The 24214-nt window shown below is 35.2% G+C and overlaps 2 protein-coding genes across 2 annotated transcripts; both read right to left on the bottom strand.

Annotated features, from left to right (window-relative positions):
* Positions 1-11601: 11601 nt before the first annotated feature.
* LOC116600297 (olfactory receptor 4P4-like) lies at positions 11602-12537 on the bottom strand. Its single transcript, XM_032360459.1, has one exon. It carries the CDS (start codon positions 12535-12537, stop codon positions 11602-11604), a length of 936 nt encoding a protein of 311 aa, XP_032216350.1.
* A 7069-nt stretch (positions 12538-19606) lies between these two features.
* On the bottom strand, positions 19607-20542 carry LOC116599592 (olfactory receptor 4P4-like). Its single transcript, XM_032359498.1, has one exon. The coding sequence runs from the start codon at positions 20540-20542 to the stop codon at positions 19607-19609; it is 936 nt and encodes a 311-aa protein (XP_032215389.1).
* Positions 20543-24214: the final 3672 nt, after the last annotated feature.

Here is a 24214-nt window from a genome sequence, read left to right on the forward strand (position 1 = left end):
CCATAAAAATGCTTAACAGTCTCCTGAAAAGACATAATGCACAAGTTAGTGCCGAACATGTGCATGGAGAATATAGATGATGACCCTGACATCATGAAGCTCTATTTAATGGATATGATATGATATGATATAGTTTTTTTCTGATTAGTCTCATGAAGATTTCCATAAGTCAGTTTTTCAGGATATTATGTTCGATCTTGACATTACGTTTTATGAATGAATTCAATCAGTAAATTAAAAAAAAGTTTAATAATTATTATTAGTTGCCAAATGTTTTCTATTCTAAAGAAATATACAACAAAGTCCTTATAAAGGACATTTTTCTGGATCCTTCCAAACACACATTTGTATTTGTTTTTGTTTTCGTTTTTGTTTTTTTTTTAAGATTTTATTTGACAGACAGATCACAAGTAGGCAGAGAGGCAGGCAGACAGAGAGAGGAGGAAGCAGGCTCCCTGCTGAACAGAGAGTCCCATGCGGGGCTCCATTCCAGGACCCTGGGATCATGACTGGATCCAAAGGCAGAAGCCTTAACACACTGAGCCACCCAGGCGCCCCCAAACACACATTTGTTAAAGAGGCAAGTATAAGTCATTAAAGTTGCTGTTAAATGATATCGCAGCAAATGTTAAGCTTGACAATGGTCACTAGTGGACTATATGCTTCCCCAAAATAGTTTCAGATTGAGGTAGAAAATGAACTTAGAGATTTATATGATAGAAATATATTTACAAAGTGGAAGATAGAAAATCTCTGCAGGAGGCCTCTGAGTTGGTTTGAATAATTTTTTGATTCCTTGTTTATCTTACTTAGTGATTTAGGACAGTAGGATGCTGATCTTTTGTATCAAATGTTTATTTTTATATCAGATATCAATACAAATCATATATTTAAAGGAACCACAGAATAAAGAGAGAGTTAAAACTAAAATGATGAGGCGCCTGGTGGCTCAGTGGGTTAACCTCTGCCTTCAGCTCAGGTCATGGTCTCAGGGTCCTGGGATCTAATCAGCTGTTGTGTTCTCTGCTCAATAGGAAGCCTGCTTCTCTCTCCACCGCTGCCTGTCTCTCACCCTACTTGTGCTCTCTCTCTCTCTCTGCCAAATAAATAAAATCTTCACAAAAAATAAAGCTAAAAAGAAGAACTGAAGGCAGTTTACCTTTGTGGTTTTTCTCCGACTCAGTGTACCAGAATTCACAAGTCAATTTCTTCCCATCAGTCCAAATTATAGTATGAATTTATTTTCGATATTCATCCAAAGCACATCTTTTGCCAAACCCTTAAAGAATATTGAAACTTCATAACTCAAAGAAAAAATGTATAAGAAAATGTTTATATGAAGACAAACATTTGGGACCTAGCCTCCATTACTAATTATACCAGTGTATGACTTTGGATACCAATTTTTTTTTTTTTTTTAATTTAAATCATCTTGTTTGGGGCGCCTGGGTGCCTCAGTGAGTTAAAATCTCTGCCGTCAGCTCTGGTCATGATCCCCGGGTCCTGGGATCAAACCCTGCTTCGGGCTCTCTCTCAGCAGGGAGCCTGCTTCCTCCTCTCTCTCTGCCTAATTGTGATCTCTATCTGTCAAATAAATAAATAAAATCTTTTAAAAAATCATCTTGTTTGTAAAATAAAAAAATATGACTGAACTTTGCCACAAAATGGTTGAGAAACTCAAAAAAAAAAAATCAAGAAATGACCCTTGCTTTATTAACCATAAGAGTGTAAGTGCTAGTGTTACCAAATCAGTAAGGCTGTCAATAATGAAGTCTCATAAATATGATTCCATGTAGAAAATAAAATTTTAATCCCTTAAAATTATTTTGAGCAAGAAGGTAACATCGAGATTGGCACTAACCTAATCTCCTAGTTCTAAATAGAAGGGATTTTAATTAAAGGTATGTAGAAAATACAGGGACACCTGGCTGGCATACTTAGCATGAAACTCTTAATCTTGATTTGTGAGTTTGAGCCCCATGTAGGGTATAGAGATTACTTAAAGAAATCTAAAAAAAAAAAAAAAGAAAGAAAGAAAGAAAAGAAAATCTTAAAAAATAAAAAAAAAATTTAAAAGCATATAAAAAATACATAGAATAAATGAAGATAGCTTCAATCTCTTCATCATTTACCGGTTTTAGTAAACCTACAGGATTTGATATGTGAAGATACAGGCAATTTAGTTGCTGTTGACCATGGCTTCTGCTAACTTAGACTCTCAGTGCTAATGAAAAAATAACATTGAATTGGTAACCCATGATCCAATTGTTTTTCTACAAATTTTGAACTCAAAAGGCATCATTAATATTTACCATCTTTCTTTAGAAGTTGTGATATATCTTCTGCCCTAAACTTGTTGCTACAGTTTCTCATCAATTATTTTTTAAATTCTCCCCTTATCACTTTCTTTTAGAGGTTAATTGTATCACACACCAAACATAAAATTCCTTTGTAATGGGGCCTTAAAACAAATGAATTTATTTATTTCGTACAATTTTAAGATTTAGAATTAGTGTAGCGAAGATTTAGAATTAGTGTAACTTTTCATTGAAAAGTTAGATTTCATGCCTCCAATGATGCCATGAAAATTTCTTCTTACCTATAAATAAGCACTCCCTATTTTTAAAAGAATATTTAAAACACTTGTTTGGTCATTTTTTAAAGTAATTGCTTGTTCCTTTAGATGGACAGAAATAAAAATATTATCTTAATCATGTGCATAGAAATAAACAACCACCTGAGTTGTTTTTCTTTTTCCCCTTCCCCAAAATTAAACAAAATTTTACCAAAACCTGAAATTAATCCCCTATACAAATTAGTTGTCAGAATATGTAAGCAAAGCCCATCATTCTGTCTTCATCTGATAAAAAATTAATTTTCCAACTGATGAAATGTGGTTTAACCTCATAGCAAAACAATAATGTTAAATATGTGGTAGAATTTTCTATTTTCTCCAAACTCCAGTCCGTAGATAATGCTTCATTTCACTCTTTTCCTTTTTTTTTTTTTCATTTCCCTGTTCTGCAAACTTCTGTGGTTTATCAACTATGAACCACCACATATATTTCTAGCTTTTCAATATTATTTAGTTAAAGATTTATTTATTTATTTATTTAAGAGCACAGGAGCAGGGGAGGGAAAAGAGAGAGGGAGGGAATCCTCAAGCTGAATTCCCACTGAGCACAGAGCCTGATCCTAGAACCTGAGATCACTACTTGAAGCCAAAACCAAGGAGTTGATGCTTAGCACTCTGAACCACGAGGCGCAACTCTAGCTTCTCAATTTTAGAGTGCAAGAGGACCTCTGATTTCTATTGTGAACTTAGTCATCAATTTTCAGTGTGAATCCCAAACTTCATTACCCTCAACACATTCGTTTGTCTAAAATAGAGGCAAATTGTTTGTTCCCTAAATAAATTAGAGAGTTGTGAGTTTCAAATTTAGAAATAGATGTATGAGTACTTTGAGAAAAATACTATCTAAATGAATATGTTATTAAGATCAGTTTGATGCACGTACAAGAGTAGTAATACCTTACGGATATAACAATTAGTTAAAAATGTCCTGATAAAGTATATATAGATCACCTAACTAGTATTTAGCAAAACAGAATTTAAAATCAGAGTTTTCTGAATCTAGAGCCTGAGTCCATACCTGGAACAGAAGAAATTTAATGTTAAAGACCCCTTTCCTCCAATTACTTAATTATTTCATGCAAAGCCAGATAACCTCCAAAATCGTGATCCTTAAACCATTTCAGCCATTCTAATATCGATATGCAGATGATAAAATGAGATAATAAATTGCAACAAACTATCTTAGTCTATAAAATGCAGAAAATATTCAAACAAAACTGCAATCTCATTCTGTTCCTCTTTCCTGCATATGTAGCCCAATTACAAAGAGTCAGAGTAGAGAATAAAAATCTGTTATTTTAGAGAATGCAATTTATTCTTAGAGAATACAATGCACTGAACGTTGTCATGTCCTTGGATACGCTTCTCCAGCCACAAATAGCTCCTCTGTAAGAGCAGTGGTTAGAAGAAAGAGGTCATCATTTACTCCCTGCTGTAGTTCTCCCCTCACTGTAGGAACTTGTGTTCACTTGTTCTAGAGGCCCCTTCTTAAAGAGAAAATTTATATGTTTCAGTTAAGATTTTGCTTAAACTTTGGGCTTTCTGCAATTGTCAAAATTTTGAAAAAACCTTGATCATAATGAACATAATAAATTCTGGGTTTGCTATGAATCATCATATGGCCTCAGTTCATTACTTTACTACACTATCAGTAGGTTTAAAGTCTAATGGAATAATTTGTACATATACATATAACATAAACTTTTTAAATTCTCCCAATAATTCTGAGAAGTAAATATTTCTAATAAGCTCATTTAAGAAAATGAAACTGAAGGGCACGTGGGTGGCTCAGTGGGTTAAAGCCTCTGCCTTCACTCGGGTCATGATCTCAGGGTCCTGGGATCGAGCCCCACATGGGGCTCTCTACTCAGCAGGGAGCCTGCTTTCCTTCCTCTCTCTGCCTGCCTCTCTGCCTAATTGTGATCTCTGTCTGTCAAATAAATAAAATCTTAAAAAAAAAGAAATAAAATGAAACTGAGTTATAGAGAAAATAAGTAATTAGCCCAAATCCATAGACATAATTAGTAGAGTTTGACAATCTTAAACAACATGTCTCATTTACTAATATATTTAGCAAAACATTATGTACTTACCATACTAATTTGATACTTACTGTATACTCAGTAAGTATTGGATACTCTAATAACTTAAAAAAGTGCCTCACTGACCCAAATATTTCCATTTTTTTTGTGCCAAACTAAACCTAATATAGTCTTAAGTTTGGTGATCCTAAATTCCCAAAGGACACAGAAAAAGTCTTAAATTCTGTCTTGAAATACTAAGAGTGTTTGCACAAATTTAGCTCTCAGTTCTCACCAAGTATTCCTGATCTGTATAATGCTTGGCATGTACTGTTTTTTTTTTCTCGGATCATCATATTGGCAATAGATAAGTACATCATTGGTGAGTACATCTATCTCCTGAGACTGTTGTGGGATAAAATGTGGAAGTTACCCAGTACATTGTAGGGACTTCATAAATATTTCTAATTATTTTATCTTTGTTCTCTATCTTGTTAAATACAGGTTACTGATTATTTAACCAATAGTCAGCAAATGTTTGTAAATAATTAAAAGAAAAAGCTTAAATGATTTCAAATGGTCTGTAAATAAAATACCCCATAATTGAAATTATTGTCCTAAAGCTTATTCCCAGAAACAAGGGAAAGCAACAAAATTAACATAGATAAGAGAAACAAAAATAAGATAAACAGAGACTCAAGTTTTGAGATATTTGCATTTGATTTTTTGGCTACCTGAGTAAGGTCTTAGGTTAACTTAATTCTTGAATTATTGGAGCTTGTTTGTGTGTTTGTTTTGAGGAAGGAGTTATCAATACTCATGATAGGGTTTGTGCAGGGAGTTTATTTGTCCTTTCATTTTGGGCTTTATCACTTTCCTAGCAACCTGTGAATCACTTTTTCTTAATCAATGCTTTTTCAGCTTCCCCCCCACAACTTATAATTTTTTTTAATTTGAAATTTGTTATCCACCTAAGCATCACTCCCCGTTGCTGTCTGCCTGTATCTTAGACTGTTGTATGGCACTTTCAATGGGCAGCACTTTGAATTTATCACCGCCTCAACCTCAAAACAAGCTAGTCTATAAAATTCAGAGAAGATGCCTGTATTCAACTTTAACTGAAAGTCAGTCAGCTAGCTGTACAATGGAGGCAAAATATACTTAGCGGATCTCACGCAGTCAGGCAGGATAATGGGAAGGGAAGAGAAATAATTCACCTCATGTTCTTTCACTTTTTGTGGATCCATTCCTACTTCTTCCTTCTGGTGTCCCCCCTTTCTTCACTGAAATTCTGTGAAGCAGGCTCACTGAAAGCAGGCTCCCCACTGACCAGGGCTTGAAACTGTCCAGAGCATTTCATGTCAGCTTCTTGAATTCACATGTCACTCAGTGCAACTCATCAGCCATTCACAGAAAGAAAGCTGGTATTATTTTAGAGACAACTGACATCACTCAACCAACATTCCCACAATGAGACATATATTCAGAGCAACAGTTGGATGTCAAATGGAATAATTTTATATCCAAAGGGATCAAATCACAATCTATATTTTCATCATTAAAATTACCCCTAGAGATGCCCAAGCTCACATGATTAATTAATACTTTATAGAGAGTACATTATAAATTATATTTCTCTTATCCTAGAGCACTATTCTTTCCAAGAAATTTGGGTTTACCTTCCCCAATAGAAGTTCACCAGGTTGATTTCCTTTAGATATAAATTGACAAAGTGCAGCTAGGATTGGATCCGGATTATAAACAGTGTGCAAGCCACAATTAATGTTGCATGCCATTTAGGAATTTGTCATTAGAAATTCCTCCAGGGCACCAGGGACCATATTCTCCTGCACTTAAGGAATTCTGTGATGAAAACAAACTTGAGGGCCTCATCCTTTCTCTGATCTCCATAAACTGACAGAAGTTTAGACATCCTTGGCCCTCATGGTAACAAATGGTTTTCATCTCTGCTCAAAAATTGTCTTTATTTTAGTTTCTAAGAGAATGACAATGAGTTATAAAGTACTTCCAAGCATATAGGTAAATTTCTGGGAAAATTATAAACTAATAAAGCTTAATATTATTTTGTATTATTTTTGGTTTAGAGAAAAATAAAGATTTATTTTTAGAGAAAGACTGAAAAAGAGCACTAGCAGAGAAATAGGCAAAGGGAGAGGGAAAGAAACCTCAAGCAGGCTCCCCACTGATACAGGGCTTGATCCCAGGACCCTGAGATCATGAGCTGAATAGAAATCAGGAGTTGGATGCTTAAGGGACTAAACCACTGAAGTCTCCCTGATTTAGAACATTTTTTAAAAGTTATTTGAAAAAGAACATTTGCATTTGAGCAAAACTTTCATTTGAAAATCTTTAAATGAGGGTTTGTTGCATGTCATACACTAAGTGCTCCTGTTTAATCTTCACAAAGACTCACTGTGGGTTTTTTTGTTTTTTTTTTTTTTTTTTTGATCCAGAAGAAAACTCTGTTAACAGCTAAGATAAATACTGACTAAGGTTGCTAGACAAGGAGGAGATTGCATGTCAGTGTCAAGAGAATAGTTAGTTCTTAGGAAGGGAAGTGGTGAGGACAGGATGGTTGACTGTGGAGATGGTGGCAGTGTTATAGTTTTTGATTCATATGGAGATTACAGGGGTATTTCCTGCCCAGTTCTCTATCCCAACCCCAGCCCAGAGCTCTCTCTCTCTCTAAGTATCTTTATGTATTCTATTTCATAAGTTAAATATGAAAAGAATATATAACAATACAACCCTAAAACCATATTCAAGGCACTGAAGCGACCCAGGGTAGAGTGTGAGGTTGGATTTGCCTTCAAAGAATTAACTTGAAAGCAAGTCCAGGTGTTTCATTTTGGTCCAGTCTATTGCCACTCTCCTCAGGAGATCTTGTTTTTGTGTTTGTTTGTTTGTTTGTTTGTTTGTTTTGGTATTTTTTTAACCTTATTGAGGAATCATTGACAAATGTATTGAGGTGGACAGTGTGATGATTTTACATGCATATACATTGTGGAATTATAATGAATACATTATTACCATCACTTTATATTATAGTTCACTACTGTTTGTATGTGTGGCAAGAATGCTCCACTCTCTGTATTATTAACTGTCATCACCATATTATGGTTACCTCTTCAGAACTGACTCCTTCTAACTGGAAGAATTCTAACACTTTACTCAAAGAAAACTTCCCCAGTCTATGTCATGTTTTCACCAGTATTCTATTCTTAGCCCAGAACTTCCATGGGTGCCCAAGGCCTCCCAGTCCTCTCCAAACCATGCCGTCATCTCCAGGCTCTGATGTGCAGCCCCTACCCCTGAATCTTTCTAGCTTTACTTCCCCACCAAGGAAGAGCATTTGCTCCCATAGACTCACTGTCCTCCAACATGGAAGTGTCATTACAAAAGTCTTAATAGTTATGGTAGCACTTAAGAAATCAAGGTACCATAAATGGGCTATGACTTAGAAATGATGAATGAGTTAATATTCACTCATAAAGCACAGCAGGAAGAAAGTTGTTAAAAGAAGACTATGCTCTTGATAAAGGCTGCTGTGATGTATTGTAAAAAATCTAGCTGGGCTTATTCACAAAATATATTTTGGATACGTTAAGTTTGGATAGAATCTGGGCAACTCCAAAGATAATTTAATGTGCATTTGTTAGCTGCCTATCTTGTATAGTTAAACCTCGATTTTAGCAGTCTGGAAGAATTCATTATAAATTATGTTTCTCTAAATAACATAGTGTCTTCTCTGTGGGTTCCTTACTTCTAGAAGATGGTCAAGAAGAGAGCATCATGAAGACAGTGCCATTGAGAAAAGAATATGGAAATAGTCATAGGACTTCTGTTGTAGATGATTAATGTCTTAAGTAATAGCTATCCCATGAGTCCTAGCCACTAATCAATTTCTCAAATGCCATTTCAATTTATCATTTCATATTTAAGTGACACTAATAACTTTACTTATCAGTTTTATATTGTAAATGAAGAATACAAGATGCTAGTTGTTTGCTGATTTGACCAAGAGTCAGGCCATTAAAAAATGGTAGACTGACATGCAAATCAAAGTGTAGGACTCCTGGTTTGATGATCATTCTTCTCCCTAAGTGCTATTCAGATGGCTCTTGAGGCTGAGGACAAAATATACCAATTATTTACATTCTGACTTACCTTTAAGTTTTTATACAGATTAATCACTTATGGTATTATGAAATTTTATAATGAAGTAAAACATTTGCTCAAAGAGAACTTGAGGGTAGTAAATATTAGGCTGATATGAAAGTATCTTTTTATTTTTTGCATTAATGAAAGACAACAGGACTAAGAGTAAGACTTATCACTCTCATTCTTTTTCTCTCCAAACCTGTAGATATTCTTACACAGTCTTTTATGATGTGGCACTAGTGATGTAGTTGTAGGTTAAGCCACCACAATATTCATTTTTTTTCTTAATAATTTGTCTAACTATAAGTTATGTGATTCTTCTCGTGTGCTACAGTTTGCATTTCTTATCATTTTTTCTCCCTTTCCTGCCCCTTCATTCTTTAAAAAAAGATTTATTGATTTATTTTAGAGAGAAAGAGAGCACAAATGAGAGGGTCGGTCAGAGGGAAGGGAGAGAGAGAGTTTCAAGCAGACTCCATGCAGAGTGTGGAGCTTGAAAGCAGGGTTGATGTCACACCCCAGAAATCGCAACCTGAGCCAAAATCAAGAGTTGGGTGCTTAACCCACTGTGCCACCCAAGTGTCCCACTTTCCCCTTCATTTTATGTAGCTGTTGAAATTATCTTTTTTTAATTCTATTGCATTTTGTTTGAAAATTTTCTTCATGTTTTATATTTTTTAAGTTTATTTATTTATTTATTTATTTTGATTTGACTCAGAGATAGAGAGTACAAGTAGGCAGAGCAGCAGGCAGAGGGAAAGGGAGAAGCAGGCTCCCCACTGAGCAGAAAGCCCAATGTGGGGCTCGATCCCAGGACCCCGAGATCATGACCCGAGCTGAAGGCAGCCACTTAACCAACTGATCCACCCAGGTGCCCCTTCTTCATGTTTTAGAAATAACTCCCCTTGATGGTATTACACAATTACTGATCTTCTTTTGAATCTCAATTCTTTTACATAAAGATCCTAATTATTTGCATTCTATTGATGATAAAAAATACTTTCTTAAATTGTTATCTTGGGAAAATTTTCTCCAAAATACCTACAGACAATATGTTCTATTCATGGGTGATGGTAGTACATCTTTTAATATCACAAAAAACTGTTTTCTTTTATTACTTCCTTTCTCACTTTGAGATGAAAAAAATATATATAGATAGATATAGATATAGATATAGACATAGATACGCACACAAGAATTATGCTGAAGGAAAATTTCTATCTTGATAAAGTTCAGTTGGCCCTATTCCTTTTCCATCAGGATGGAAATGGAATGCATTTTTCAGGTCTACGTGACAAAGCAAGCAGATATGTGCAGTTTCTTCCAAATGCAGTTTTGAGGTCGCTCAACTAACCCAGCTCTACTGGAAGGGGATAAGCTCTGCTACTTTTCTCATCTTGTCTTTCCACATTGTGAGTATCTGTGATGCAATAAACATGACAACAGAAATGAAAATTTCCCCCTATCCCTTTGTCCCTATCTATGACACATTAAGGGAGATCGGGTGGGAGGGGGTGCAGCAGCTCCCACAGGGCAAGTATGAGCACCCTTTTTTCTTTGATTTAGAACCAAATTATCTACATGGATTTTTTTATCACATAATTTATTTCACATAAGATTTAGATGAATTTCCTACAGAAAATAAAGTTCAATAACAAGAAATTTTTTTTTTAATTTCTGAAAACCACTTTTCATCCCCATTTCTACAGAATAACAAAATGTTGTCAAATCATCGTGTATATATTTCATATGCAAATAAATATTCAAGTTTCACAAGCAGTTTCACAGCTTCAGAAATGCTTACTGTATGTGACATAGTAACCATCATTCCTTTAGCCTAGAATATTTTTAATATACTTATGTTCCCATCTGTTAGGGTCCATGATCAAAGGAGCGAGACTGATACAAAGTGAAGGTCAAGGAAAGCTTTATTTAGCGCCAAGCATCAGAAACCAAACTAACTGGTAAGGGCTGTCTCTTAGGTGATGACGACAACCCCGGCAAGGCCTGTCCCAACGTGACCACTCTGGACGAGGCCGTTCCCTGATGGGGCTGCTCCAGATGAGGCCTCTCCCCAGACGATGCTGCTTCTGACTAGGCCGCTCACCAAGGAGGCCTCATGTCAAGGAAGCCGCTCCCGGAATGAAGCTGCTCCTCAGAATGATGCTGCTCCCGGAAGGCCGCTCCGCGAGGCCATGGCTCTGGGCAGCAGGGCTGCTGGCGGCTCTCACTGCTCTGACAGCTCTGATGGCTCTGACAGCTCTGACAGCTCTGACAGCTCTGATGGCTCTCCCGGCTCTGAAGACTCTCCTCCTCCTCCTCCTCCTCAGCCATTCAAACGAACCTTTATAGGAGTGGTTGAGCCGGCCCACACACAGGTGGCCAGTGGGATTTAAACTCACCTCAGTAAATATATGCGCATCCCACTGATTGGATGTCTTCACCTGGCCTGACCTGCCCTTGTATCTAGGCTTTGAAAGTAAGTTCCTCTGGGAAAGGCAGGGTCAATCTAAGTTCACTGCATAGGGTCAATCTAAGTTTACTACAACAAAATGGCTCCCTCTGGCCAACCAGGCCCTTACATTACACAATCCCAGTTCCACTAGTAAAACTGTCACCTTACTCATAATTCCTCAGCTTATCATCTCCAACATTCATTAAGTGAAAGGTTTGGTTTCAATGATCTGAATGATCAGAGCTCTCTGATTTCAAGTTCATTTTTGCTCCTGCATGAAGATTTCAGCATTTATTGAGTAGGACAAGTCAATTGTGTTTTTCTTCTGAAAATATCCTTTGACACCAAACCCTTCTCATGGCTTTTTTCATCTCTGTATTTCTCAGGGTGTAGATTAGGGGATTGAACATAGGCGCAATGATGGTGTAAAATAGAGCAAATATTTTGTCCTCAGGGAAAGTGGTAGGAGGTCGAAGGTAGGCGAAGATTAAAGGTCCGAAAAATAGGATCACCACAGTGATATGAGACCCACAGGTAGAGAGAGCTTTGCGTCTTCCCTCAGTTGAGCGATTTCTTAAACTCAATAATATAACAACATAAGACCCAAACAAGAGAACAAAGGTTACTAAAGCGACCATTCCTGAATTGGCAACCACAAGTAGCCCAGTGATGTAGGTATCAGTGCAGGCAACTTTCAGCAGAGGGAAGATATCACAATAGTAGTGATTGATTTCATTGGGGCCACAGAAGGGCAACCTGATTATCAGAGAAAACTGAGAAAAAGAATGAAGAGCCCAACCAGCCCATGCAGCCAAGACTAGGAGATGGCACCTTGTCCTGTTCATGATAAGCAGGTAGTGGAGAGGTTTGCAGATGGCAGCGTAGCGATCAAAGGCCATGACTGTAAGGATGAGGATTTCAATCATTCCCAGGAAGTGCAAGGCAAAGACCTGTAACATGCAGTTATCATAAGAGATGGTTTTTCTAGCCAGTAGCAGGTCACCAATCAGTTTGGGTGTCACACAGGAGGTGTAGCAAATGTCCATTAAGGATAAGTGGCTGAGGAAATAGTACATCGATTGGTAAAAGTGATCATTGCATCGAACAGAGACAAGAATTAGGAGATTTCCCACCAAGACGGAAACATAACAAAATAAGAGGAAAACAAAGCAAAATTTTTGTATGTTCTGGTTATACGAAAGTCCCAAAAGAATGAATTCTGAGATGTTTCTCTGACTTTCCATAAATTGTGTATTATGCACAAATAACTGAGTATCTGAAAAAGAAAAAAAAAATGGATGAAAACATTGACAATATATAAATCATATAAAATCTACTAACAAAATATAAACCTAATTCAACAAATCACAATGGCTAATTTATAAATCAATATTATTATATTTTTTTTCCATTTAGGAATCATAACTGATTTTGTGATGATTTTTTAATTTTTTCAAATATTCACTTATTTTGAAGTACTAAAAATACTTTTGATTAAATTTTGAAAATATAATGATTTAAAAATCACCATTTTCTAACAAGAAATTGTACAAGAAGTTATTTATAAACTTTAGATAGTAGGGACATTAATTTATGCACAAAATTTATTTTACATATCAATTTCCATTGTGTTATTCACAGCTGGCTTTTGTTCTAAGTAATGTTCCAGTTCCCCAAATGATATGGAACTTCCTCCTAAATTGGCTAGAGACAGAGGATGGAGGAAGGTAGTTGTATTTAAAAAAAGAGAAACAAAAATCCTGAGCTTAAATTGTGAGTTGGGTGATTAGGATTGCAAATAGTATTCTTTGAACTATAAGGGTGGTTATGGGGTGTGGATTATAATTTGAGCTCCAGAAACCTATCTTTCTAGCTATGTTATAAAGCAAAAATAGTTGGAAAAAGAAAACAAAAAGTAGATTTCTTTTGTCAGTAAATTTTGAAAAATAATTTGAAAAATATGTATATTTCTAACTTAAATTTTAGTGTAAAAGAATGTTTGAAGGTAAACTCCATAGCCATTAAACTTAATAAAGTAATAAAATAAGACACTAAATGAAATTGAAGACATTCTAGTCTCTCTCTTTTTTTTTTTTTACTTTATTTATTTATTAGACAGAGACACAGTGAGAAGAAATAGAAGTAACAGAAGTAGGGGGAGCGGGAGAGGAGAAGGTAGACTTCCTGCCAAGCTGGGAGCCTGATGTGGGGCTCCATCCCAGGACCCTGGCATCATGAAGCGAGTCAAAGACAGGGGTTTAACGACTGAGCCACCCAGGAACCCCACTAGTCTCCCTTTTTAACATGAAATGATCAAGTTGTATCCTCAAAATTATATACAAGTTTACTTCTCCCATAATTTAATGTTTTTCTTTTACCTTCTAGTATATTGTCACAATTACAGTTGCAAATAATAACTAATTTATGAAACTACAATATTGCATTCCTTTAAATAAGTATGCATAAATCCTGGAACTGAGATAAATTTGAAAATACTTATTAAATAATAAGTAAGTCTAATTATGAGAATTATTTAAATATTAAAATATTCATCTATTCCCACCATAGTCTTTTCAGTGTAGAAGGAACAGATTAAGAAAATTCAAATGAATTTCCCAAATGAAAGAGCCAATAAACTAAAATATTTATAAATTATATGTCCTAATGCTTTATTCAGATGATGATGTTGTTGAGTAACTTTCTGATTATTACTACTGTCAAGAACAGCTGGACACTCAGGAGTCCAATGTACTTCTTCCTTTTCCACCTATCCTAATCTGACATCTGCATCTGTACTTCCATAGCCCCTAGAATGGTTGTGGATGCCCTTTTGAAGAATACCCACTTCATTGTGGTCATCCTGTATATTTATATACACATGTCCTGCAAACACCTTCCCCATGGGTAAACGATAGCAGTGTTTTATACACTTGGAACAGCTTGCTCAACACTCTGACACTCTGAGGAATCCAGAAGGGAAAGCTACCATAGGAAATTATGCAGCAAGAAGTGGATTTCAGATGACTAAAGATGAAAGGAAGTTTCAAATATTTTCTTCATGGATTTACCTAGAAGTCCATAAAGAATATGATCTTAGTGGCGCCTGGGTGGCTCAGTGAGTTAAGCCTCTGCCTTGGGCTCAACTCATGATCTCAGGGTCCTGGGATTGAGCCCTACATCCGGCTTTCTGCTCAGCAGAGCCTGCTTCCCCCTCTCTCTCTCTGCCTGCATCTCTGTCTACTTGTGATCTCTGTGTGTCAAATAAATAAATAAAATCTTTAAAAAAAAGAATATGATTTTAATGTGGTAGAGCTAATAGAATCCTGTCTTTGGAGATGAGCACTAGTTCCTTCAGGAAAATATCAATATGGACACACACACTGGTTGGGCTTAAGTCAGTTTTATGTAGAGGAATAGAGAGCATAAGCTACAAACAGGTACATAAGGTCTATAGCCTTAGATGTGTTCCACTATTCTGTCTCTGCCTGTCTTGCCTGCCCTATTGCTTGTGGTTTTGATCTAGAGCTTGCCCCGTTCCTCTTCATGTGGACTCCTGGTGTTCTCTGCTGCTCTGTACCACCCTGAATGTTTGCATCCACAGACTGGAGACTTTTGGTCTTCCAGTTTCCATTATCAGGCACTTTTGTGTCATTGCAGCTGACCATGAACCTTCAATGTAGTTGTTCTTCCTGACTTGGTAGAAAGTATCAGATTCAAATAATTATAGGAGTTTTATGTTGTAAAAGACACTATGTAATCTAATAATTTCCATTCCAATTCTTGGAGTTATATTCTGAAATCCCTTCTTTTAAAGAATTTTTTTTTTTAAAGAAAGAGAGAGAGTGAGATAGACAGCAATCTCATGAGCAGGAGTGGGACAGAGGGAGACTCTCAAGCAGAATCTCACTGATCATGGAGCCCGAGATGGAGATCCCTTGTTACTGAGATCATGATCTGAGCTGAAATCGAGCGTCAGATACGCAACTGACTGAGCCACCCAGGCACATTTATATTCTGAAATCTTATGATATGTTTAAGTACATTCTTCTAGAACAGTAACTGAACTTGGTGAGAAAATTCATGCTTCTGAGGTAGTTCTTTGATATTAAGAAGAACTTAGTGGCTGGGTTTATATGCCTAGTAGTATTCTTTTGGTAAAATCTACTTTATGCTCCTATATTGGTCCCTTCTAATTTTGGGGGTGCTAGGTTTCTTTTGAATCATACCAATGATAATAATTTGTCTATAATATTAATTATTATAATTATACCTTAGATGACCCAAATTAAGGATGATATATTTATGCAACAGAAGAAGAGTAGATAAGCAGTAAGTAATAGTGAATATTAGAATATTAATTACTAAAATAATAAGATAGTCCCAAGGATGATATTTAGCCCTTGAAACAGAAATATTTACATCACAGACATGAATTATGAATTCTTTTTCCTGATAAAGACAAACAGGTCAATGTAAATAAAAAAATCACTGGTTTGCAGAAATTCAAGGATAAAGGAGAAGGGGTAAATAAGCAGAACATGGGATATTTTAGGGAAGGGAAACTACTCTGTATGATACTGTAATGGTGGATACATGACATAATGCATATATCAAAATCAGTAAAACTTGGTAACACCAAGAATAAATCCTAATGTAAGCTATGGACCTTAAGAATACTGTACCCATATTGGCTCAGTAGTGGTGAGAAATGTAGGACCCCACTGCAAGATGTCAGAGAACAGAAATTGTGAAGAGCATAGAATGTATATGGAAAATCACTGTACTTTTTGTGTAATGTTCCTGCAAATCTAAATCTGCTTTAAAAAATAAAATATATTAAAAAACATATTAGTGAGAAAGTGCCATTCTGCCATTACAGTGCTTAAAAATATTTTATTTGAATTTTTTATTTTTTTAAGATTTTATTTATTTGACAGACAGAGATCACAAGTAGGCAGAGAGGCAGGCAGAGAGAGAGGGGAAGCAGGCTCCCTGCCGAGCAGAGAGCCCGATGCGGGGCTCGATCCCAGGACCCTGGGATCATGACCTGAGCCGAAGGCAGAGGCTTTAACCCACTGAGCCACCCAGGAGCCCCTTTATTTGAATTTTTAAACAAATTAATTATATGAGCCACACATATTGATGCTCGGAAATCCTTTACAGTTTATGCTGGTATGCTATGCTAATCTTATTAGTGAATATAAAATATTATATTATCTGTGGTTACTTCTTAAAAATTGACATATTTTAACATTGCAAGCATGAATTTGAATGCTGTTATACCTCATGAAGAATTTTCAGCAAAATGCATTAGCTACATTACACAGGATAGTCTTTAATATTTTGAAGTTGTATGCTTTTTAATTTTCCATTATGTTTCTGTTTCTTATAACATGCAAACTTTCTCAATATTTTCGCATCAATAAACATATATGCTGAATTGCATATATTTTTTGAAAATAGTTTGTGTCAACTAATACCAAATATGCTTGTTTTTCTCCATTAAAATATCTATATGTATTTTAGATTCTGATTTGGAGTAATTCTGTAATCTACATCTTCATATCCTCAGGCAGGATTTTGTGTAATAAAAATGGCATCTAAGAAGTTATTGTTACAAGAAAATAATTTGTAAGTATGTGTGGTGATGGAAGTTAGCTAGACTTATTGCAGTGACTATTTTTCAATATATACTCGTATCAAATCATTATGTTACATACAAGAAATTAATATAATGTTATACATCATTTATATCTCAATTAAAATAAAGACTATATTCTCAATTTATTAAACATGAAAGCCACAGTAAGAAGTCTGAAGTCATTTCTGTGAAAGTTGTTGATTTTATAGAATGCTAAAGCCTGGTTAATTTGAAATGTGTGTCTAGATATGTAGCAGAAAATGTCCGTAGCCATAGGTCAACATTGTTTGCAAATAATAGTTTCAATCACTAATAATATTCTAAGAGAGAAATTCATATTATTAAGAAAGGATGATAATGAAAACAAATAATAACCACTATACAAAAGAGGTCTTTAAATGAATCTGTTGTTTAATTTAATTTTCTGAACTACTATTTCATGTTCAGAGACAGCTTTCTTAGGTCCAGCTAGGTAATGAAACAGTATAGAACATGCCTAGGAGAAAAAGTTTAATCTGGCAACAGTTACGTTTCTTTGTGTATAACTGCAGAGGCCATCTGTCCATTTCCTCTCTGCTCTAACAGCTCTGGTAAATTTCACCTTCCTCATTATTATTATTATTATTATTATTATTTCTGCTCTTTATACCTGGTTGTTATGGGCCTACAGACTGATTGTAGCTCTTGCATTTTACTTACATATTCTAAAAAGTTTTCCATGTTTTTAACATCTCCCTTTTAATAAAATCCTACTATCAAACATTCAAACATCTTCTCTATAATGACATTTGCTGTGTTTCTTAAGCAACCTTTATTTAAAACCTATCTCATGCAAAAAAGGTGTGTGTGTGTGTGTGTGTGTACATATATATTTTTTTTTTTCTGTAGAAAATCTTTTTCAGATGTCTCTTGTTCATTCCACTTACAAATTCTGGTATATTTGTCATGTCATAATGTATATTAGTAATTAATAAAATTTATTTTTTAAAGCAGCATTAGGTTCACAGCAAAACTGAGCAGAAAGTACGAAGATTTCCCATAATACTCCTGTCCTCACACACAGACAGCCTCTCCCACCAGAGTGGGACCATCAAAGGAAGCTACTCTCACAAGTTATTATCTCTCCAAATATTCTTTTCATTAAGCTTCACCCTTGATGTAGTACATTTTATGGGTTTCAATATGCATAAGGGCATGTATCCACAACTATACTAACATACAGATGTGTCTCCGGTTCTAAAAATCTTCTGAGATCTGTCTATTCATTCTACCCTCCACACTGACCCTTGGCAAACACTGAAGGTGTCAAGGTCTCCATTGTTTTGCCTTTCCAGGATCCATATGGTTGCAAATCACATAATAAGCACCCTTTTCAGATTGCCTTCTTTTGCTTAGTGATACACATTTAATTTTCCTGCATATCATCTTGTGGCTTGATAGCTCATCTTTTTAGCGCTGAATAATAGTCCATTGTCCAGACTATTCACCAGTGGAGGGAGGTCTTGGTTGCTTCTGAGGTTTGACAATTATAAATAAAGCAGTTATAAACATCTATATGCAGCCAAAATATGCTTGCAAAATGTACTTTAATTTGCTTTGGTTGGTTGACCATATCTTAATATATCTTTTGCTAGGCTTCATTTTGTTTTATTTTTTTCTCTCTCTCTTTATAGCAGAGAAAGTCTTCACTCCTGGATTCATTAACGTTCCCCTTATCAACTGGAGATAGGTAGGGTTTGTCAACAATTACATTTATTATTCAGTCCCTTAGGTTTTATCAAAAATGTTTTATATTCTTTTTTTTTTTTAAAGATTTTATTTATTTATTTGTCAGAGAGAGAGCGAGCGAGAGCGAACACAGGCAGACAGAGTGGAAGGCAGAGTCAGAGGGAGAAGCAGGCTCCCTGCGGAGCAAGGAGCCCGATGTGGGACTCGATCCCAGGACGCTGGGATCATGACCTGAGCCGAAGGCAGCTGCTTAACCAACTGAGCCACCCAGGCATCCCAAAAATGTTTTATATTCTTGTCAATGGTGGAAAAACAAGTAATTATGTTTTTAGCAGCCTGAATTATTGACTCTTGCTCTGTCTTAACTACGCATTACTATTATTTTTGATACGAATTCAGGAGAACTGATTACCAGGAGCTGACTTAAAACAGGTCTCTTATACGGATATCTTCATTGTACAGCTGATTTCTGAATGCCCATAGAGGAAGTAGAAATGAATGTGCTATCATAAAGGTACTTGTGATGATTTAAAGTCATTATTTTAATTTTGGATTTCAACCTCATCACTAGTGCAGAATGTGTATCACTATGAGAACTGGCATATAAGCCCAGGATTTTTAATAGAGTTATCATTAAATTTGTTTTGTCTTTATAATTCACTGACCAAATAGTGTCATTTTATTTGATTTGGCAGTTTTTTCTACTGGCGACACTAATCACACCTCCTTAATACTCCATAAAATTAAGTTTTCAATTAATTCTGGTATGTGAGAATTAGGATTCATTTAGCTATCCCTTTAAATTTCTTTATAATTCCTCTTTCTTTCATGAATTCCATTCACAATAGACACTGTATATAAAGATAATCAAATATTTTTTAGCTCGTTTAGTCACATCAAGCTCATTTTTAAAATAAACGTGCTTAGGTATATGTTTGCTCAAATTAATTGTGTACTTCTTTTGAAAATAATGTTTGACACAAAACTTTCCTCATGGCATTTTTCATCTCTGTATTTCTCAGAGTATAGATTAAGGGATTGAACATAGGAGAAATGATGGTATAAAATAGAGCAAATACTTTGTCCTCAGGAAAACTGTCTGGAGGTCGAAGGTAGACAAAGATTGAAGGCCCAAAAAATAAGCTGACCACAGTGATATGAGACCCACAGGTGGAGAGGGCTTTGCGTCTTCCCTCAGCTGAGTGATGTCTTAGACTAAACAAAATAATGACATAAGAAACAAACAAGACAACAAAGGTAACTAAGGCAACCATACCTGAATTGGCAACCACAAGGACACCAGTGATGTAGGTATCAGTGCAGGCAACTTTCAGCAGAGGGAAGATATCACAAAAGTAGTGATCGATTTCATTAGGACCACAAAAAGGCAACTGGATTGCCATCAATAATTGAGGAAAAGAATGGAGAGCCCCACCAGCCCACGCAGCTAAGACTAGGAGATGGCACCTTGTCCTGTCCATGATAAGCAGGTAGTGGAGAGGTTTGCAGATGGCAGCATAGCGATCAAAGGCCATGGCGGTAAGAATGAAGATCTCAATGCCTCCAAAGAAGTGCACGGCAAATAGTTGTAACATGCAATTACTGTAGGAGATGGATTTTGTCCCTCCTAGTAGGTCACTAATTAATTTGGGTGTAATACTAGAGGTATAGCAGATGTCCATAGAGGATAAGTGGCTGAGGAAGTAGTACATCGGTTGGTGAAAAAGAGGACTACATTGAATGGAGACAAGGATCAGAAGGTTTCCTGCCAACAGGGCACTATAACTGAATAAGAAGAGCACAAAGCAAAATATTTCTACGTTCTGGTCATATGAAAGTCCTAGAAGTATGAATTCTGAGATGTTTCTCTGCTTCTCCATATACTTGTGTTTTCTATATGTTCCACACAAATGAGTATGTTTCTGAAGGAAATAAACAGAAATTTGGTGAAAACTTAATAGTATGAACACAACGATATAAAGTTTACTAAGAGTAGATTGACATGAATATTATATTAATATTAATTCTTGATTTCTTAAATTAAGCTGCTTTCTCCAGTTTTATTGTGTTTGATTCTATAGAAGTATTGTGGAATAATTTTATAATGGGAATGATTATCTATGTTGCTCAGTTTTACTGATAATGATTTTAAAAATATTTAAATGATATTTTAAAAATCAAAGATGATTCTTTATTATTAATTATATTATTTAGATAAGAAAGAAAGTTTATAAAAATTCTGTCAAGTCAAAAAATACTTTGTTGTATATATCCTAAATGTGTGTGGCTAATACATGAGGTCAACTTTCCTATTTTCACCCTTTTCTGGTCAAATTCCATGAATTATCTGGCACTGAAACCTCAGGAAATGCAAACATGCCAGTCTGAACTGCTGAAGCTTAATTTGTATAAAGCACACTCTTTTTTTTTTTTGCTATGTGACCAAATATTGCCAATGGGTCATGCTAAACCAATGGAATCACTGTTATTTTATAGAGTGAAGAGTGGGGAAAAAACTATACAGCCAATAGAGAATGTCTATTAATGACGGAAATTGTGGAAATAAATTAGCCATTTCATTCATTTACCTAGCTATATTTCATGTGTTAAAGAGAATTTTAAAAGTGTAAATACTGTGACTAATGGTCATGATGACAATCATTAAAGGATAGATAAAACCATTAAGTTGCTCAAGTATGTTTCAATAGTGCATTTGTCACGCTGTTGTCAAAAAAAAAAAAAATTCCTGTGTTTGTATACAATCTAAGGGACTAGGGTCAAAAAAGGGGATGATACACAAGGTAACATTAGTCAAACTTAATGGTTAGGTTGCACTCAGCGATACTTAAACAAAATACTGAAACAAAATAAATGCAACATTCATGTATTTGCATCTTTTGTAACTGATGTGTTATTTAAAGACATTACTTAACTGATTCAAAATAAGTTAAGAATAGAGAGAATGCACTTGGAGTAGTTACTTGCCTCAATGATGAGGAATTATCTGTCCCTAGTGGGTTTGAACAGCTAGTGTACTTCCTATATTTCTGGGACAGTCATAACTAGGCCTCCCGATGTCTATTTTTAAAAAAACTCAGAATGCATTTGTAGCAAAGTTATATAGAAATCATCAACAGTAGGGAATCTCAAAATTAATATTTATGTGTTATATAGTCCTAGAGACTATATATATAGATAATATATCTATACACATATATGTATTATATCTCTATATATTTTATATATACTATCTATATATGATATGATATAACATTACATTATATATCATATATAGAGAGAGTTAACAGAGAGGCATTCAGAAAATGGTCCATAAGGTAGGAGAGCAATTCTGCTTTGAATTATTATTCTAAATTCTAACTTCAAAAAGGAGTAATTTTTAGTGTTTTTCTACATTTTTTTGAAAATAATACTGAGCTACAGAGTATTCAACGTTTAACCTTAACTACTCTTTAGTTGAAAAGTTTTAGTGAGGTAGAATTCATTGATCTATTTTCTACTCATTGCAAGTGATGTTTACTCTTTGTTAATGAGGTGGGAAATGTTAATTTTTCAGGAACAGTTATTTACCTAAAACAATTTGATTTAAGAGGAATTATTACTCAAGAAGACTACAAATAATTTAAAGGCAGATTTCACTTGACTAATCCAGATCTCTGATTTTAAAAAGAAGAAACTCAGATCAAGAGAATCTAATCATTTCTCACGATGCAGGAGTAATACTCTGTGAATGTCTAGAGCCAGAAATCCCAATTCTCCCTCAGTCTGGGAAGAAAGTTGAGTAGGAGGATGATGGGTGTCATGAGAAAAGCATGAAAAATTATCCTGAATCCATAACTCGAATAGAAAAGAATATGCAAGATGATGGGTGGACAGACATGGAGTCAGTCTTCCTGAGTATTTATGGAGATAAAGATATACGGACTACTTAACATAAATCTTGTCTGGCATTCCCTCATTCTAAAAAAAAATTAAATAATTTTCCTTCAGTTTTACGAACATATAGATTGTTTAAATCAGGATTCTTCCTTGTTTCTCGACCATTATTGGCACTGAATCCACAATAGTACTACTTACCCATCTCACCCTGTAACCTGAGGGGCATTGCACATGATCACTGCAGACAGCAGATGTAAAAGAGAAAAAAGGGAGGAGATTTATTGCCATAAAAATAACATTTTTATGGCAGAGATATTATACATACCTCTTAGGTTAAAAACTGAAGTTATAGTTGATGTGTAAAAAATGTCAGACAACCACTGAACAAGTGGTTAGAAGAGCACAACACAGGAAGAGGGAGAAACATTGAGGCGTCTTAAGGAAACCAACCAGTGCAGTCCTTAAGTGAATTCCTTCATCTTTCTAAACTGCATCTTACTCCTTTTACAATGAAGGTATCATTACAAAATTCAGAATTTTAATGAGGAATTACATGAGCTAATAAGAAATAGCCCGTGACACTTTGGTTCAAATCAGATTAGTTTAGAACCACAGAAAGCATCATGCACCTCCACACAACCAAGGCCAGTGGAAAAATAAAGGAAAAAGAATATCATAACATGAACTTCATAACCATTCAGGTAAACTTCAGCTTCAACAATCTGTTGGGGAAAACATTTAGGTTAGTTGGATGCCTCATTGGTCCTCTTAGGGAATGCTTAACCTTAATGCTTAGAGTGATTTCTTTGCACTATAAAAATATAGCTAACTGATTACTTCACTTCCTTGGTTATTCTAAATAAAAATTCTGAGTGTGCTTTTAGTTAAACTATAATATAAGAATAGAAGCTTTTATGTTTAAATTAAAGCTTCCATCATGGGTGCCTGTGTGGTTGAGTCCGTTAAGCCGCTGTCCTTGCCTCAGGTCCTGATCTCAGGGTCCTGGAATCAAGCCTTGCGTCCTTTACCTGCTCAGCAGAGAGTCTGCTTCTCTCTCTCCATGTGTCTCTCCCCACTCCATGCTCAACCCTCACTCATGCTCTCTCACCCTCTTTCAAATGTATGTGTGTGTATGTATGTGTATATATATATATATATATATATATATATATATATATATATATATAGTTCCATCACATGTTCATGTTTTCCCTTAGTGTAGCAGAATAGCATGTTATAAATTTAAATTAGTTGACTCAGATGAAACTATTCTAGGATGACAAGTGCTTAAAATATTGGAATTTCTTATCACTGTACATATTCAAGCATACAAGGCTATTTCTTAACATCAATTATGTACAAACAGAGGTTTGTACATAAGTACAAGAATGGGACACAATGAAATTCACTCAGTGAAATTAAATGAATAATACACAATTAAAACTAACATTTATAAAGCATTTTTATAGGAATGGTATTAGCATATATTTCAAAAGAACTTATAGTATTGGAATGAATTTATATGGAATAAGACCATATAATTAGTCTAGATTGTGCTTGGTGGAACCCTTCCCAAACCAAGATGACAAGGATAATTCACTAAGCATAAGATCTGAGAGTCTGGCAGGTTAGTTTTAGGCTATATTCCATCTCTC

The sequence above is a fragment of the Mustela erminea genome, chromosome 9 (assembly GCF_009829155.1).
Source record: "Mustela erminea isolate mMusErm1 chromosome 9, mMusErm1.Pri, whole genome shotgun sequence".
NCBI classification, from domain to species: domain Eukaryota; kingdom Metazoa; phylum Chordata; class Mammalia; order Carnivora; family Mustelidae; genus Mustela; species Mustela erminea.